Genomic DNA, 14,818 nt, shown 5'->3' with positions numbered 1-14,818 from the left:
GACTCATCGAGGCATTAGGAATCTGCTGTCTTGAATTATTCCATGTATTTTGTGTTACGGTGAAAAGATAAATTTCTTAATATGCTTCGCAACCTCCGTGAAATAGTCTTGAATGTTCCTGTTCTTTTTTTCATGGAAGTACTTTTAACTGTGGTCTCGCTATTTCATCTTGAAATCATCCTTAAAATAAAACTTTATCGTTAATTAATAGTGATGCAAAGAGCTGTGTGGTCTCATGTCATTTGCTTCATGGTGGCTGTGGAAAACAGTTATCCTGTTATATTTCCACTCCAGGGGATTTGTACGTTTTAATGTATTAAGTTCACTGCAAATTATTATCAGAACTACTTTGTTCCCATTATTTTTTTCTTTTACGATCACAAGGTATTATGAGCCCGAGCTCTTTCCGTAGGACCGAAATGTACGCGACCCTGCTCAGGGTGTTTGCTTTTTTAATATATTTACAAATCTTCCGTATAAATATCCATTGAGTATCTAGCTGTGCGCATGCCATATCGGTTTCCATTTTAATACAGGTTTCCCCCGTAAATACGTATTTTGAGCTGCAGGTTTTCCGTTTGTTTGTTCAAGTTGTACCCCTCCCCAACCCCGTTTACCGGAAATGGTACAGTCCGGCTCCCTTGAACATTTTGGCGGGAAGTTGTAAAAGTACGAGCACCGGATGTTTACGCAGAAAGCCTGTTGGCAAAGCCGCTGCTGTTCAACATGAGGTGAGAACTACACCGATGATTTACGAGTTACACTCCTGCCAACGGCCGAACAGACGCGTGTCATGCACGCCGCTCTCTCGTTTGTTCAAAGAGTGAAACAAACGTGATTCAACGACGCTCTGCTAGTCTGTTGTTCAATGTAATAACGCGAGACAAAGCTGGTCGAGTGCGCTGTGTTTGGCGACGTTGGCACAAGAATTGGTAGTGAAGCTATTATATATATATGTATATAAATCTTTTTTTGCTTGACCAGTTTGTGTTGAAGTTAGCCACATAACGGCTAAACAGAAGCCCAGTTCGGAGAGATGCTCAACGACTCGGGACCCAGAGTTGTGTGGTTGGAGGTGGTGGCACAAACATTGAAAGTGAGGATGATGATGATGAAGATCATGAAGGTCCCCAATCGTCCTTTTTCTTCCACAGTGCCAAAAAAGGCAGGGGAGCCAAGGTGCCGGCAGGGCCACCAGATCAGAGGCAGGTGAGTTGTGCAGTGGCCACCGTAGCATGATTTGATCATGTGCAACATTACCTTTTTTTTTGTTTCTTTTCTAAATGTAATTGGCATTTTATTTGTGCGCGTGTGCAAATCCGGAAGGCGTCGTCTCGTGATGTGGCCGAGGCTCCCAACGTGTCCGCCATAGACAAAACCAGCTTCCTGGAGGCGCTGCAGCTGAATGATGGTGATTCTTTACAGTCCTAATCCATACATCAGTGTCTTCACTGTATGTGCTTCTATCACACCAATAGTTGTGTCATATCTTCTACTCCTAATCTGCTGGTACAGTTTTGAGAAACTGCAGATCTGATTCAAACTGATTTGTATGTGAAGTCCAGCAGACAGTTTTCTTGGACATCGACATGTTTTCCTGTCCAACCTCCCTTATTTTTCCTCTATTCGTGTATGTGTTTTGCTGACCTTGTCAAACCTTGTGCTGACCAGACGATTGCCGTGTTGCCTAGGTAACCCTCTGCACAGTACCGCCATGGAGGAAGAGTTAAATGTCTTGGAGGAGGGACGGGTGGACAGAGGGAAAGCGGGAAGACCGAACGATCCTCGGACGTTGAAGGCGAAACAGCGTGGAGCTGCAGCAAAGAGGAAGGCCACCGAGACGGATGAAGAGAATGGAGAGGAAGAGGAGAAGAAGAGGACTAGGAGAAGTACCGGAGAGAAGGTCAAAGCCAGGTAACGCCAAATGTTTTCTTCTTTTCTTTCCAGTGATGTTTACTGTATTATGACGTGAATGCAGCATTTCTGTCTCGGCTCTCTGCACTGAAAAGGCCTGACAAGGGAGGAGAAAGGAAGAAGAAAAAAGCAGAACCTGAAGTCCCAGTCGGTGCAGTGTCGAGCAGTGACGCTGACTCCACCCCCCACACCAGCAGCCAACCGGCCTCAAGAGCCAACAGACATTTAGTCGGGAAGAAGCCTGCGAAGAGGAGAAGCGCTGGGAAGACGACTGCAGTGAGGTGAGGTCACGTAGAGAGACGATAGACTACTAAGGTCATAGTTTATCAATAATAGTTTATCATTGAGAAGAAAGAAAAACTAAACTACATAAGGAAAATCTACTCGTCTGTCCTGTATAATGATGTGTTGATCCACCTGTCCTTATGTCGATTTGTCACAACAAGGCCACTGAAGAGGCAGCAGACGACGAAGGACACAAAGCGAAGGAGCGAATCAGATATTGAAAAGTCCAATGACCCCGAGTCACAGGCAAGTCCACACAGGGATCCTATGCAGTGTGGGAAAGTGTGGAATTTCATTTCAGTAATTTCCAGATCTGGATTAGTATGGAAAAAGATTTGTCACTCCAGGCTGAAGTCTTAACAGATGTGAACTCAAAGATTTTAGAATATTAACGATCCATCTCAATTATTTTCCTACGGTCAGTGATAAACGTCGCCATAGCAACACACTCTCTCTACCTGCCACTACTGTATGACTGTGACCGGCAGAAGGATAAGTAGTTCCTATCAACCAGGCATTATTGAAATGATCCTGGTGACAGCTAGGTACTTTCTACTGTTGTTTCCCCTGTTGATTGTAAACTACGCATTTACCCCAAATTACTTAGGTCAAATATCAATATTTTATTATGAGAATCAGTCAGGTAACGTCAGAATTGGAAGTATCAATATTTCGATCTCAATCCGCACGTGCATATCACAATCAACATTCTGGAGAAACCGTGACTTACACAGTCAGAATGTTATATGCTAACAGTTGGATTTTTTAAAATAATAATAATATTATATAAGATAACTTATAATGTTCATTTATATCATAATATTTACTTAATAAACATCTAGCTATTTGAACTCGGATGTCAAATATGGTCTGAAAAACTTCAGAGAAGACGGAAATTTGAGTCTGGAAAAAGTCTGGAATTTTGAAATGGAAAATATGTAGGAAACCTGTCCACAGTATATCTCATATGTAGTAATATTGTCATGATGAAAGCAACATTAAAACGAAAATAAGCAAGGAACTTTTTCGATGAATTTTGATTGTTGATAGTTTTTCGTTGTTGTTTCTTACATCTAGGAGGAATCTGACACTGGCGCCGACCAGCAGAGCCGCAAGAGAGTCCTGTCCTCTGATGAGGAGGTGGAAGAAGAGAAGAGTTGGGTATGGGCCGACTTCAAGCAAACGGGCAGCGACCAGGAATCAAGCAGTTTGTAGTATGTTCTCATCCTTGTCTTTTTCCCCGCTCATTCAGAAACCAAGTCCAAAGGAGGCCAGAGTGTATCGTTTTGTCAGTAGCAGAAAGTCGTCATCAGGTAAGAAGGGAAAAGAGAACCAAAGGTCAGCATCAGTTATGACTATACTTCAAAATCTAGGTTCAGATTTCATGTTTCATTTCTTTTGAAAAGGAACAGTTTGAAATTTGTTAGATGAGAAGTTTGATACAAGGGGACAATTAGCACCAAGACTGGAGTAAACTAGTAGTTTAGCATCTGTACAGAATCTGTCTACCAGCACCTCTAAAGCTCAGTAATTAACACGTTTATATTAATTGGGATTTTTTCTTTCTGTTCTTTTTTTCCCCTTTACCATTTTTCCTTAAACTTGAACCACAAAACATCATCCTCCCCCTGCAGGCAGCGCATCAGCAGGGGCAGGGAGGAGCGACACCGACAAACAGAGGAGCAAGAGACCTGCTCGTCAGGCAGGGACAAATTTAGAGGTGGTGCTGGATGCCTTCCTGGATTTCTGTGACCAGTACAGGTAAATTGCCACATCGAAGCGATTACTGTTCACAAATATCTCAAAGGTTTTTCTTTTTTGCATGTTGCAATTTGAGGGTGGTTACATTCTTTGTGTGTGTATGTTGTCAGGGAATCTGTGGAGTCTAAAGCTGTCAAACAGTCCATTGATTCTTTCTCCTCCCATGTGAAAGAGCAACTCTTGGAAAAGGTCAGACTTTCTAGAATTTCTGTTAAATTTTTACCAGTCGATTGAAGAGCAACCTTGACCAGAAAACACGTTTTATATTATTTGCCACATACTCAAAAAGTATGTACGAGAATTTGATTATTAAACTACAGAATCTATTGCAGAATTAAAACCTACGTTTCTTAAGTATTTAAGGATTTTGTTGTTCATGTGTTTTCGATCTGACGTGACAATTTTGGAATTTGTTCATAATGGATTTTGCCCCAAAATTAAGGACTTATCAAGTATAAAAATATATGTAAACCTACAGTATATATATATACATTGTGTCATATTAAACAAAACTGGAAATGAATGATTCCGATTAATGGCATCATTTTAATCAAATACATGTATATTCTCTGGTGCCTCTGCTTTTCCAGATCTCGTCAGACAAGGAGCTCAGGGTTCTAAAAAGAGAAAATGCAAAGGTAACTATGGAAAGAGACACTCCAGGTTTCCAGACAGTGAATCCTAAAAAGACTCTGGTGCTACCATAACTTTTCTTTCAGTGCCATTGGGAAGCTGACATTTGTGCTTTTTAGAGTTTTACAATAAAAGAATAAACTGAGTTCTTCCTCTGGATGAGTGGTCTTCATCAGAGGCATAACCACCTGTCTTGGATGTACTTATGTGTCTGGTACTAAGAAAATCTTAGCATGTTAACATGCTAAACCATGATGGTGAACACTGTAGACATTATACCGAGCTATAGGTGGGGTCGTGTTGTAGGACCACAACACGCTGAGAGATCGTGACGTGATTGGTTGTACAATCTCCTCTGTTGTTTTTGATGGTGGTTTTGTGTGCGTGCGCGTGTGTTTTGTGTTTTGCAGGTGGGTTCTTTGATTCGCACAAAGACACAGAGAATGTTGGATGCCAAGCATGAACTGATGAGGTGAGAGGCAGCTCAGACACAGAGTATCGAAAGGTTTTTATGTCTGTAGGCTAAAATATAATCATTAACGTACTTTCCCCAAAAAATAAAAGTAAAACTTATCCATGAAGGTTATTCACATACAGGTGCTCACACTGACTTTTTTATACTGTGTGATTGGTCCAACAGAGCGGAGAGACAGGTGTGGCAGCTACAAAAGGAGAGCGCTGAACTGAAACTGCGCTTGGCTGACCTGAAAAAAAGCCGTGTCTTCCTCCATGACATCAGAGAGCTCAACCAGCAGTACCTAGACCACCGACACAAACGCCCCAAAGAGCGGGAGACGGTACAAAACACACAACACCCATGTGAATGTTGAATGTAGAAATAATCGTCTCAATACATGCTCAAGTATTTGTCTTTTTTTCACAGGTACAGCCTCAGAAATACAAAAACCTTTATCTTCATGGTGTTTCAATAAGCAGCTGAATCTCCTCAAGATTTCCAATAAAACTCTCATGATGACATACTCTGTCCTCTCCTCTTCCTCTTCTTCCTCATTCTGTGCAGTACGGGGCGTCCAGCTTAGCGGCTCTGATGTTGGAGACGAAGCATATTCAGGCGGCAGAGCAGCATCTGAAAGGAATCAATGACCGAATGGAAAAAAGACAGAAAGAGAGTGGTATTTGTAAATAATCTGCTATAGAATAATGTCATACACACACACACTCTTTCAAAGCATATAACATATATATAATGTAATGTAATAAGAAACCTAAAGCTGCTAAAATGTATTTAAGTCCCAGATGTACGTTGACATTTTTGGATTGGACTCGTTGTGGTTCGGATATCTTCAACCTCCGTCGTTTTGCTTACTCAGACCATGTGTGGAATCTTGGCGCACTGCTTACTTCTCCAAATCTCTTAAGTTTAATAAATACAATAATATAACAATGTTTTTTATTTGTGTGTCATTTGACCTCTACAAGCAGGATGCATACAAATGTGTCTTTTCTTGACAAAACATTAAAGTTCTGCTTTGAAGCGATGAAGAATGCTTGTAGACAGAAGTTAAAGAACTTAGACTCACAGATGAATAACAGTAGTTCTCTGTGTATATATCAGTGACATGTAAAGCTTACATATATATGTGTGTGTGTGTGTGTGTGTATATATGCGCCTATTTTCTTTGACAGCTTGTGCTTTACATACTGTATCATCCAGCAACTTGTGCGACCTGTACTTGACGCGCCAAAGGGATTGGTCGCGGCGGTAGCGAGACAGTTTTTCTAAGCCAATCAGCTGTTGTCCTTGGGTCAAGGTGCTCTTGACACTTTTGCGGTTTCTCCCGCCCACGCCGGGAGCGGCTCTCCCGATTGGCGGAAAGTTTCATCCTTGCGCTTTGAGACCACTTGACGTCTCCTCGTTGTGTTACCAAGGGAAGGGGACCGACCTGCCCAGACGCACCTCCACGGCCCTGTCGCGAAAGAAAGGTACGCTCCACTGTGTAGTTCGTACATTATTACTATTATTATTGTTGTTGTAACAACTCCTGACATAAGTTAGTTAGTTCTGTGATAGAAGTGAAGATAAAGGAGCTGGTCGTTTGAAAGTGCGCACACGGTGTTTAAAAAAAGTCGTTGCTGGTATTATTTTTTTAAAAAGTCATATCCGCAGTGTCGAAACCGGTTGTTGTGGACGTTGTCCGACCTATCGCTTCCCAGGAGTGACGTCATCAAAGATTGCAGCAGTGACCGGTTCAAGTTGATGCCGCTTTGCTAACACGTCAGCATTTTCAAAAGGCGTAACTGCCTCCTCGACTCGACTCTCTACTGTTAACATTTTAACAGTAACCATTAAAAAACGCGTGTCGACATCACCCCCCCGTGGGTGACAGGTGACTCACCTTTCGCCTTTGCTCATTAGAAGGGGCTGCGGACAACTTCCTGTTGTGTGACTGCAGTTGAGTTGTGAGTTCGCAGTAGTGACACCCAAAATGTGTTCAATGAAGTGTTTTATGATGGGACAGTGAATCCGATTTATTTTGTGATACATGTACATTATGTTCGCGCACAAATATCAACCGCACTAAACACAACCAAAGACCATTTGATCCTATTTTGTTTCAAAAACAACAAATCCAAAAGATCTGTATTGACATTGTGGCTTCATGCACTGTATTTATGGCTGACACAGCTTCATGAGATTTCTCTTTTTGCCTCAAAAATTCTATATGAGTCAGGCGACAGTTGTAGAGTTGCCTTTCCAGACCACGCGACAGACTGTTGGACTATTACCTGCCCCCAAAAACAAGCCATTATTGAACAACGCAAACGAAAGATTGTATGAACGCGAAGTTAGCAAAGCGAGCTGCGATAAATCTTTTTCTAAATAGTTCCCGTACTGACAGTGGCAGCTTGGATTTTTCTGGGGTTCAGTGCCGGTTTTCACCCCCTCTTTTCTCCTTTTTCCATGCACCTTCAGGTGTTGCAGACTTCATCTTGTTTCTAAAACACAGTCTCTTCTCTATTTGTGTGTGTAGGAACATGGCTGAGGTTCACGATGATGGTGACAAGCCGATCGCTGGCGACACTGTGGACGCCCTGAAACAGTTTACAAAGAGGTAATTACTGTTCACCAGTACTGACGTTATGTACCTAAACCTGTACGCTCTGTCCATTGAAGAGACATGGATCATCTATTACCAGTGTTTCCCGTAAGGGGGAAAGGCTATTTTCTCTATCCACAATTTCTGGATGTCCCTTTAAGTCCTCACATGCAAACTAGTCGTAGACGCTTCAATCCACGGATGTTCCCCACACGTCTCCTAGCCTGATGACTTCAAGTACACAGAGAGGCCTATATTTCCCATCAGATACTGAAGGGGATGCAAGACAGGCGTGTGGCCAAAAATGGTTAAAAAAAGAGTGAAATAAGATATTCAAATGTAAGATTTACCTTAGTGATTTCTTCTACCTGTGTGGGTCTTTGTCTACCTGGGCAGGCCACGCAAATAGAGCTTATATATGGGAAACACTGCTCACACCCTGCTCGCTTGTAAGTCCTGGAGATCACACTGGAGAGTTACGAAGATGTGAAATCAGTTGTGTGTGCGGAAGTCAACATGATTGTGCAACATTTAGATTTAATCTGTCAAAAATCTGTCACTTTTATAGATAAACACCTAGAAGGACATATCTGCTCCTCTCCGTATTTTGTAGCATGGATCAGTGTTCACAGTATTTTTGTATTGAATGGCCAAGTCAATAAAGATTAATTTAATTAATGTAATTCATTTATGGCCACCATGACGTTTGTGTCTATTTCATGGTGCCTTTTTAAGCTCAATTAGCAAAAAATATGTTTATCTCATGTATTACTATAGTTGTCCTCAAAAGAAATCTGCTAACCATTAAATTCTATCCCTGTCTGTCAGTTTGTCATGGCGTAGAGACTATAAACCATTTCCTCTTACCATTTTATGTTTAGTCACCACTGACTTGTCGAAACAAGTTTCTCAGGTTTCAAACGATTTGTGTGTTTCTGTCTTAGACTCCTAGGGTGAGGTTAAGGGGTAAGGGAATGCATCGATAGCAAAACAAAACGTTTGTTCGTGTGTAAACTCTCAGGTCGAAAGCAGAGACTACAGGCAGCAGTGGGTCAACTGAGGAAGTGGACTCCACCCCCAGCAGCAGAGACAGCAGTGCAGCAGGCTCGGACCCCCACCGCTACAGGATGGACTATCCCAGCATGGGAACCTGTGTGATTATCAACAACAAGAACTTCCACAGTAGCACAAGTAAACACTCATTCAAAAATTAATTTCATTCAGTTTCATTTCATCCATCCACCAACAGATGTTCTGTTTAGTAACTTTATAAAAACTACGAGTCATGCATGATTTCTACAAGCACATCCTGCTCGACAGATTTCTTTTGTCCCTGCTTCCTCCACTCTGTGTGCTGATTCCTTCCCTGCACTGATGGGGAGGTGGTCTATTTACAGAGAGGAGGTGGGAGCAGTGTGACTGACGGCAGGTTTGGGGTGAACCTGGCAACCAGATTAATTCTGGGAGCTAATTTAAATTTTGCTCTGCCAGAATATGTTCTGGATCCCCTCCATTGGGCAGTAAACTTACCCCGATTATCTGATAACAGGCGGGGTTTATACCACAACGCGGAGGGAAGCTACTGTTGTAAACAATGGAGGCTAAAACTACCCGATTTCTTAAAATTTCTCCCACAAAAACGTTAACACTGGTTCACAGACATTGTGGAATCATCATCACAGACATCTTCCTCTCTGCTCTAGTCTGTTGCACAGATGCACATCAGATGTCACATGATTCGTCTGCGTCACTTGGTAACGCCTCTTGGAAATCGAAAATGAACCGAGATTTCCCAGACTAATAACGTATTTGAGTATCAGCCTGGCTACACAAGGCTAAGTCTGGGGTAAAAGGCAGTGATAAAGTTTGACTTTTTCACAGCAGACATTTTAAAATGTCCCAGTAGGAATGGGGAAGGTGTAAATTAAACAATAGCTCACGAGAGGCCGTGATATTTCCTCATTATAATAATAATAATAATAATAATTTAAGGGGTATTATAAGCATATATCACGGTCTGAAGTGAGCTATTGTTTTTTCTAAGACGGTTACAAGTATGGTGAAATGAAAGTAAAAGACAAACTACAGTTATAGTTGATTTTTTTTAACAAAAGTAGTCCCTCCTGGCTGCCTGCATAGTGCACGCAGTTGCTATGCAACACACTGTAGCGTTCCTCAGAAAGAAGGCTACCGGACGGTAGCTGGGTCCGCCGGCAATTTCAGTTGGCAGGCGTTGGCCCACGCCAAAGCACCATTCAACCTCACCGTGTGCTTTGAGCTTTCGTAAGTTTCCTCAACTTCACTCTGTCGCTACTCACGTCTACTTACGTCGTAACTTCCTCAGTCGCGGAGGGATACGGACCTGTGCGAACTGATACCACGGCTATGAACCAATCAGATTGCTTGATTTGAGCTACCCGTTTTATAATTGATAGTGTCAATGATCATTTAATTCCATTCAGCTGCTTCAGTTTCACAGTTCCCAGCTGAACAGAACCGAGCCCTATCAGGGTCAGTTGTTAACGATTTTCCCCTTTAGTGGCATGGCGAGTCAAAATGTCAGCTGTGGAAACGGCCAGTCTGATAGATGGACTTTTTTCTCCACATTTTTCAGTAACACTTATATAAATGGAAGCTCTGGAAATTGTTCGCTGCTGCATTCTGTCTCAAAAAGATCACATCATAATCACCAATCCCCATTTACTGCATGTGCACACGCATGGGCATATGATCGTAGTAGGAGTCCTCCCTGAAACGATACTGTTAGAGATCAAGTTCTACAGGCTCATGAATGATCATTAAAGCTTCAGCAGAGCAAACACCGGATCCTCCTCCCCTCGTGTTTTCACTTTGACTTTCAAGTTTATCAAAAAGCTCCAAGTCCAGGTGTGAACACATTGAGGACGCATTTGAGGTGTGATTACTGAGACCACAGTGGGAAGTGGCCTGGGATGCATGTGGACAAGTGTCCTGGAGGATTTTTACACTCCTCATTGTTTCCCATACATTCATTTTTGTGTGGCCATCACCACAAAATCATCTTTGACCACCACATATTGATGTCCTTTTGTTTCTTTTTCTTTATTTAACCATCTCAGATCAGTACAATCTCTCACTGTAGAGCTGCGTGCAGTGCATTATTGGTCCAGCCTTTGGCGTTTGAACGTCGACTGAATTCTCACGCGTGTGTTTGTGTGAGTCTGTAGATATGAGCGCTCGTAATGGGACGGATGTTGATGCTGCCATCGCTATGAAGACCTTCTCTGATCTGGGTTATAAGCTCAAAGTGGCCAATGACCAGACCGTGAAGAAGATGAAACAACTGCTGTCAAATGGTAACTGACACACTGCAAACTTCATGTAGAATCATTGTTGTATTTGGAATTGCTCATTTTCCAGACTCAATATCGGGTGTAAGAAAACCACACTGTAAACCGGTGAATAGTTTGTCCGTTGTTACTCTTTGATTTCCAAACACTGCCATTAAAAGGGCAGTAAGTAATTCTAAAGCAAAACACGTTTTGTAAAAATCAGCGAATATTTCCTGACGGCCCGTTAGCTGTTGGTTCTGTGTGTGGGCCGGGAAAAAAATCTGGGTTTTCAGCTCAGCCCAGACTCTGTAAATCTAATTTGCAAAAAATGGTGCAGGCTGCACCAACAGCACTGTAAGTGCAGTTTGTAACATCACTTGTCGACACCTTAAAGGGATAATTCAGTGATTTTGAAGTGGGGTTGTATGAGTTACTTATAAATAGTTAATATGTTACCTTATGGAGATTTCATTTAACAGAGTTTGGAATACATGGCCGAAGTTAGTTTGACACACTGACATGGTTGTCTGGCGGCAAACTATAGCAGTGAAAAAAATACATTCTTTAGTGTACAATTGAACAGATTCTTTTTTTTTTACGTAACGTTTTAAAATGTGGAGAAAAATACATTTTTTGATGTAACAGTGGGACTCAGAAAAAAACTCTTCGTCCACTTCTCCTACAAACTCCGTTAAATGACATCGCTGATCACCAAGTCCATAAGGTAACATGCATGCATAAGTGACTCATACAACCCCACTTCAAAATCACTGAACTATCCCTTTAAGAGACCCGTTGGCAGATGATGCTGCAACTCCAAGGTTATGGCCTAGTGGTTTGCGCGTCGGTCTGTCATACCCGAGGACCCGGGTTCCCAGCCCGGCCGGAGCAGGAAGATCACAATAACAACAACAAATAGAGAAACAAGTTCTTTCCGAAATTGTTTACTGCCCCATTAAAGTTTCTGGGAACTGTTAAGTGTTCATGCATCAATTCAGACTTCCATTCTTGTCCTATGAGTGCGACGTCTTCATCTGAAAGTATCAGCACTATCCTCAAGAATACGACGTTTGAAACGAGAAAGGAAATAGTGTCCATTTTCGTGTCCGCCCCCAGTGTCGGAGGAGGACCACAGCGGTAGCGCGTCGTTTGCGTGTGTCTTGCTGAGTCACGGAGACAACGGGGTGATTTATGGCACGGACGGCTGTGAGATGATTGAAAACCTGACGAAATACTTCAAAGGAGACCGGTGCAAAAGTCTGGTGGGGAAACCGAAGCTCTTCTTCATACAGGTGAGTGAGATATAAACCCACCCGAGCACACAAATGCACTTTGTCTCCATCCATTGTCTCGGAATGTTTTTTCTGTAGTGGGTGTAAACACTTTGACAGTTAATGACATGTACCTGTATTCCCGTGGCCGTGTTAGGCGTGCCGTGGTACAGCCCTGGACGACGGAGCTATATACGAGACAGACAGCGTGGACGAGCAGACGTCAGAGAGGATTCCTGTGGAGGCTGATTTCCTGTATGCTTACTCGACTGCTCCAGGTAAATGGCCACAGTTTTCAAAAACATCTGCTTTGAGGTCTTTACAGTTTTTATACACTGGGGTGGGGAGTTTTTTTGCATGCATGTTTTTTATTTATTTTTTGTTTCTTTTGAGCTTTCGCACTGCGAATAAGTTATCAACCAATCACTGCACACTAAAGCAGTTCAGACTACACAACAGACAGATGCCAGACACTGCTCTGGGTCAATAGGATACAGGGATGGTCCTCTAGCGAAGGACAGGATCTTCATCACTGGATACAGAAGTCCTCATGTATTCTGTAGAGCTAGCAATAAACTTTTTATAGAAGAATTAAGTTTTGTCATTGTTCCTGGTATGAATATTTCCAAGTTTTCCGAGTATTTCAATGTTGGTGCTCTTCTTCACACCCTCGGTGTGGAAAAAATTTTTTATTAGAGCCAGACTGATGGGATTTTGGAGGCCGATATTGATATTGGGGAGAACAAGATTTCCGATACCGATTCATCTGGCGATTTTTTTTTTTTTTTCTATTTTTTTATCTGTCAATGATTCCTCAGATGACGTTATCAAACCATAATGTAATTGAGGTTCGATATTTTAATTTAACCATAAACTTTCTCATAAAGATCTATAAATAAAAATAATAAACAAATACAACCAAATATATAGAACTTTTACATAAATGCAAATGTTTTTCTTCATTGTTTATTCTGTACAATAAAAGATTTTATATCGGTAAACATAAGTGCTGATACCGATATGTCTTTGAAAAGCTCATATCAACCAGGCTGCATCTGTATGCAGTGAATGAAATAGAAGACTGGCTGAAATCTGTATGAACGTCATACTCACTTTGTGTGATCGTCGTATTAAAAGAAAGAAATACACGCCGTCGCCGTGTGCACCCTTTTGTCAGAACGCTCACACTGTCGATTGTCCTGCAGGATACTACTCGTGGAGAAACACGGGCAACGGCTCCTGGTTCATGCAGGCCATGTGTGAAATGTTGCAGCAATACAGGGGGGAGCTGGAGTTGATGCAGATCATGACCCGGGTCAACCGCAAGGTGGCGCTACACTTTGAGTCTGCCTCCAACCTACCTGGATACAGCGGCAAGAAGCAGATACCCTGCATTGTCTCAATGTTGACCAAAGACTTCTACTTTCCCTAGAAATGGAAAAGACTTTTACTCTTTTCACGGCGTTGGAAACGGAGTCAAAAGTGACACATTTCAACGATCATTAATTTGACTTTCAAAGATATTTGCACAAAGTTCTGTGGTGCACTGTGTTGGCTGTGCAAACAAGACAGCATCCGTTTTAGATAGTTTTTTAATGTCACTACAAGCAGAATCCAAGGATAAAATGGAACACACTATCAGTTTTTTTTAACGTTGGCTTACGTTTTAACTTTTTTTTCTACTTTGATCATCGTGTTTGACAGAAAAAGATACTGCATTTTAAATGCAGTATTTTTAATTGGTAAAAAATTTCGTTGACCACATACAACTTAACTTGACAGCTCTTGACCAATCTTTTAATGCAGCAAATACATAATGTAAACCAGTGTGACGGTATGACAATTAATCTTTTATTTTCTTTTACCTTTTGAGGGGGATTTGATCCATGTCCCATTAAAATCTAGTAAATGTTAAAGTAGGGGAGTGAACCAGGGATAGTGAATATAACTTCTGCCATTGTCTCTGTGCTGTGCTAACAAATAATCACTATTTTTTTTAGAATTATTGTGAACTGCGATCCCGGTGGGCTGCAGCATTATCAAAGTGAATTTTTTTATTGTTGCTTTATGTTGCAGGGCTACTGACAAATCAGAGGCCTGGAATTCAAACAGTGTTTTACATTTCCTGTAATTGATACATCTCATCTGTCTAATTAGTTACTTTGGGTTTTTTTGTTTTTTAAGAAATAGCAATTAAAATTTGGTAAAACTCAGAGATCAGTGCCCGACAATCTGCATCTACTGTTTTTGTTTTTTGTCTCGTGTTTTCCCCTAAACTGTCCACACACACCAATAAAGACACAAAACGCTAATGGGTTGAGGATTAGAAGATTTTATATTGTTTACAACATAGGAGACAGTAAAGAAAATAAAACTCGACTCAAATACCTTTTCCAAAGCTACAAAGCATGAGAACATGCTCCTGTCAGGATCGAGAGTTCTACATCACTATCAATCAGCCCTCGTGGTAAACACCGGAGCCCCGTCCCAGGGATATACTGCCCATCCAAACACACACGCGTTATCATAATCTAGTGTTTAGCTCGATACTTTGCCGACCTGCAGAGTAACAGAAACGAGCACA

The 14,818-nt window shown here is 41.7% G+C and overlaps 2 protein-coding genes and 1 long non-coding RNA gene across 4 annotated transcripts; 2 read left to right on the top strand and 1 right to left on the bottom strand.

Annotated features, from left to right (window-relative positions):
* The first annotated feature begins 594 nt into the window (after positions 1–594).
* On the top strand, positions 595–6,000 carry cenpu (centromere protein U). The gene is made up of 14 exons (XM_035649417.2): positions 595–731; positions 1,155–1,209; positions 1,327–1,411; positions 1,692–1,914; positions 2,010–2,195; positions 2,361–2,445; positions 3,277–3,360; positions 3,452–3,512; positions 3,834–3,960; positions 4,071–4,149; positions 4,551–4,598; positions 5,004–5,065; positions 5,234–5,390; positions 5,615–6,000. The coding sequence occupies exons 1-14, from the start codon at positions 727–729 to the stop codon at positions 5,738–5,740; spliced, it is 1,383 nt and encodes a 460-aa protein (XP_035505310.1). The 5' UTR covers positions 595–726; the 3' UTR covers positions 5,741–6,000.
* LOC118319218 lies at positions 4,487–8,222 on the bottom strand. Its single transcript, XR_007031420.1, has 2 exons — positions 8,003–8,222; positions 4,487–5,680 (listed from the first exon to the last, which is right to left on the bottom strand). It is a non-coding gene; the product is annotated as an uncharacterized LOC118319218 (long non-coding RNA).
* Positions 6,383–14,447, top strand: LOC118319217 (caspase-3). 2 transcript variants are annotated; one of them, XM_035649426.2, is made up of 7 exons: positions 6,383–6,537; positions 7,587–7,667; positions 8,674–8,843; positions 10,859–10,987; positions 12,080–12,255; positions 12,392–12,512; positions 13,440–14,447. In XM_035649426.2, exons 2-7 carry the CDS (start codon positions 7,591–7,593, stop codon positions 13,664–13,666), a joined length of 900 nt encoding a protein of 299 aa, XP_035505319.1. In that variant the 5' UTR covers positions 6,383–6,537; positions 7,587–7,590; the 3' UTR covers positions 13,667–14,447. The 2 variants fall into 2 exon arrangements, with proteins under 2 accessions (XP_035505319.1, XP_035505320.1); XM_035649427.2 differs by lacking the exon at positions 6,383–6,537 and adding an exon at positions 6,985–7,014.
* The last annotated feature ends 371 nt before the right edge of the window (positions 14,448–14,818 follow it).

This window comes from Scophthalmus maximus, chromosome 9 (assembly GCF_022379125.1).
Source record: "Scophthalmus maximus strain ysfricsl-2021 chromosome 9, ASM2237912v1, whole genome shotgun sequence".
In the NCBI taxonomy this organism is placed as follows: domain Eukaryota; kingdom Metazoa; phylum Chordata; class Actinopteri; order Pleuronectiformes; family Scophthalmidae; genus Scophthalmus; species Scophthalmus maximus.
The sequence above is the reverse complement of the archived record's forward strand: the minus strand, read 5'-3'. Positions and strand labels throughout refer to the sequence as shown.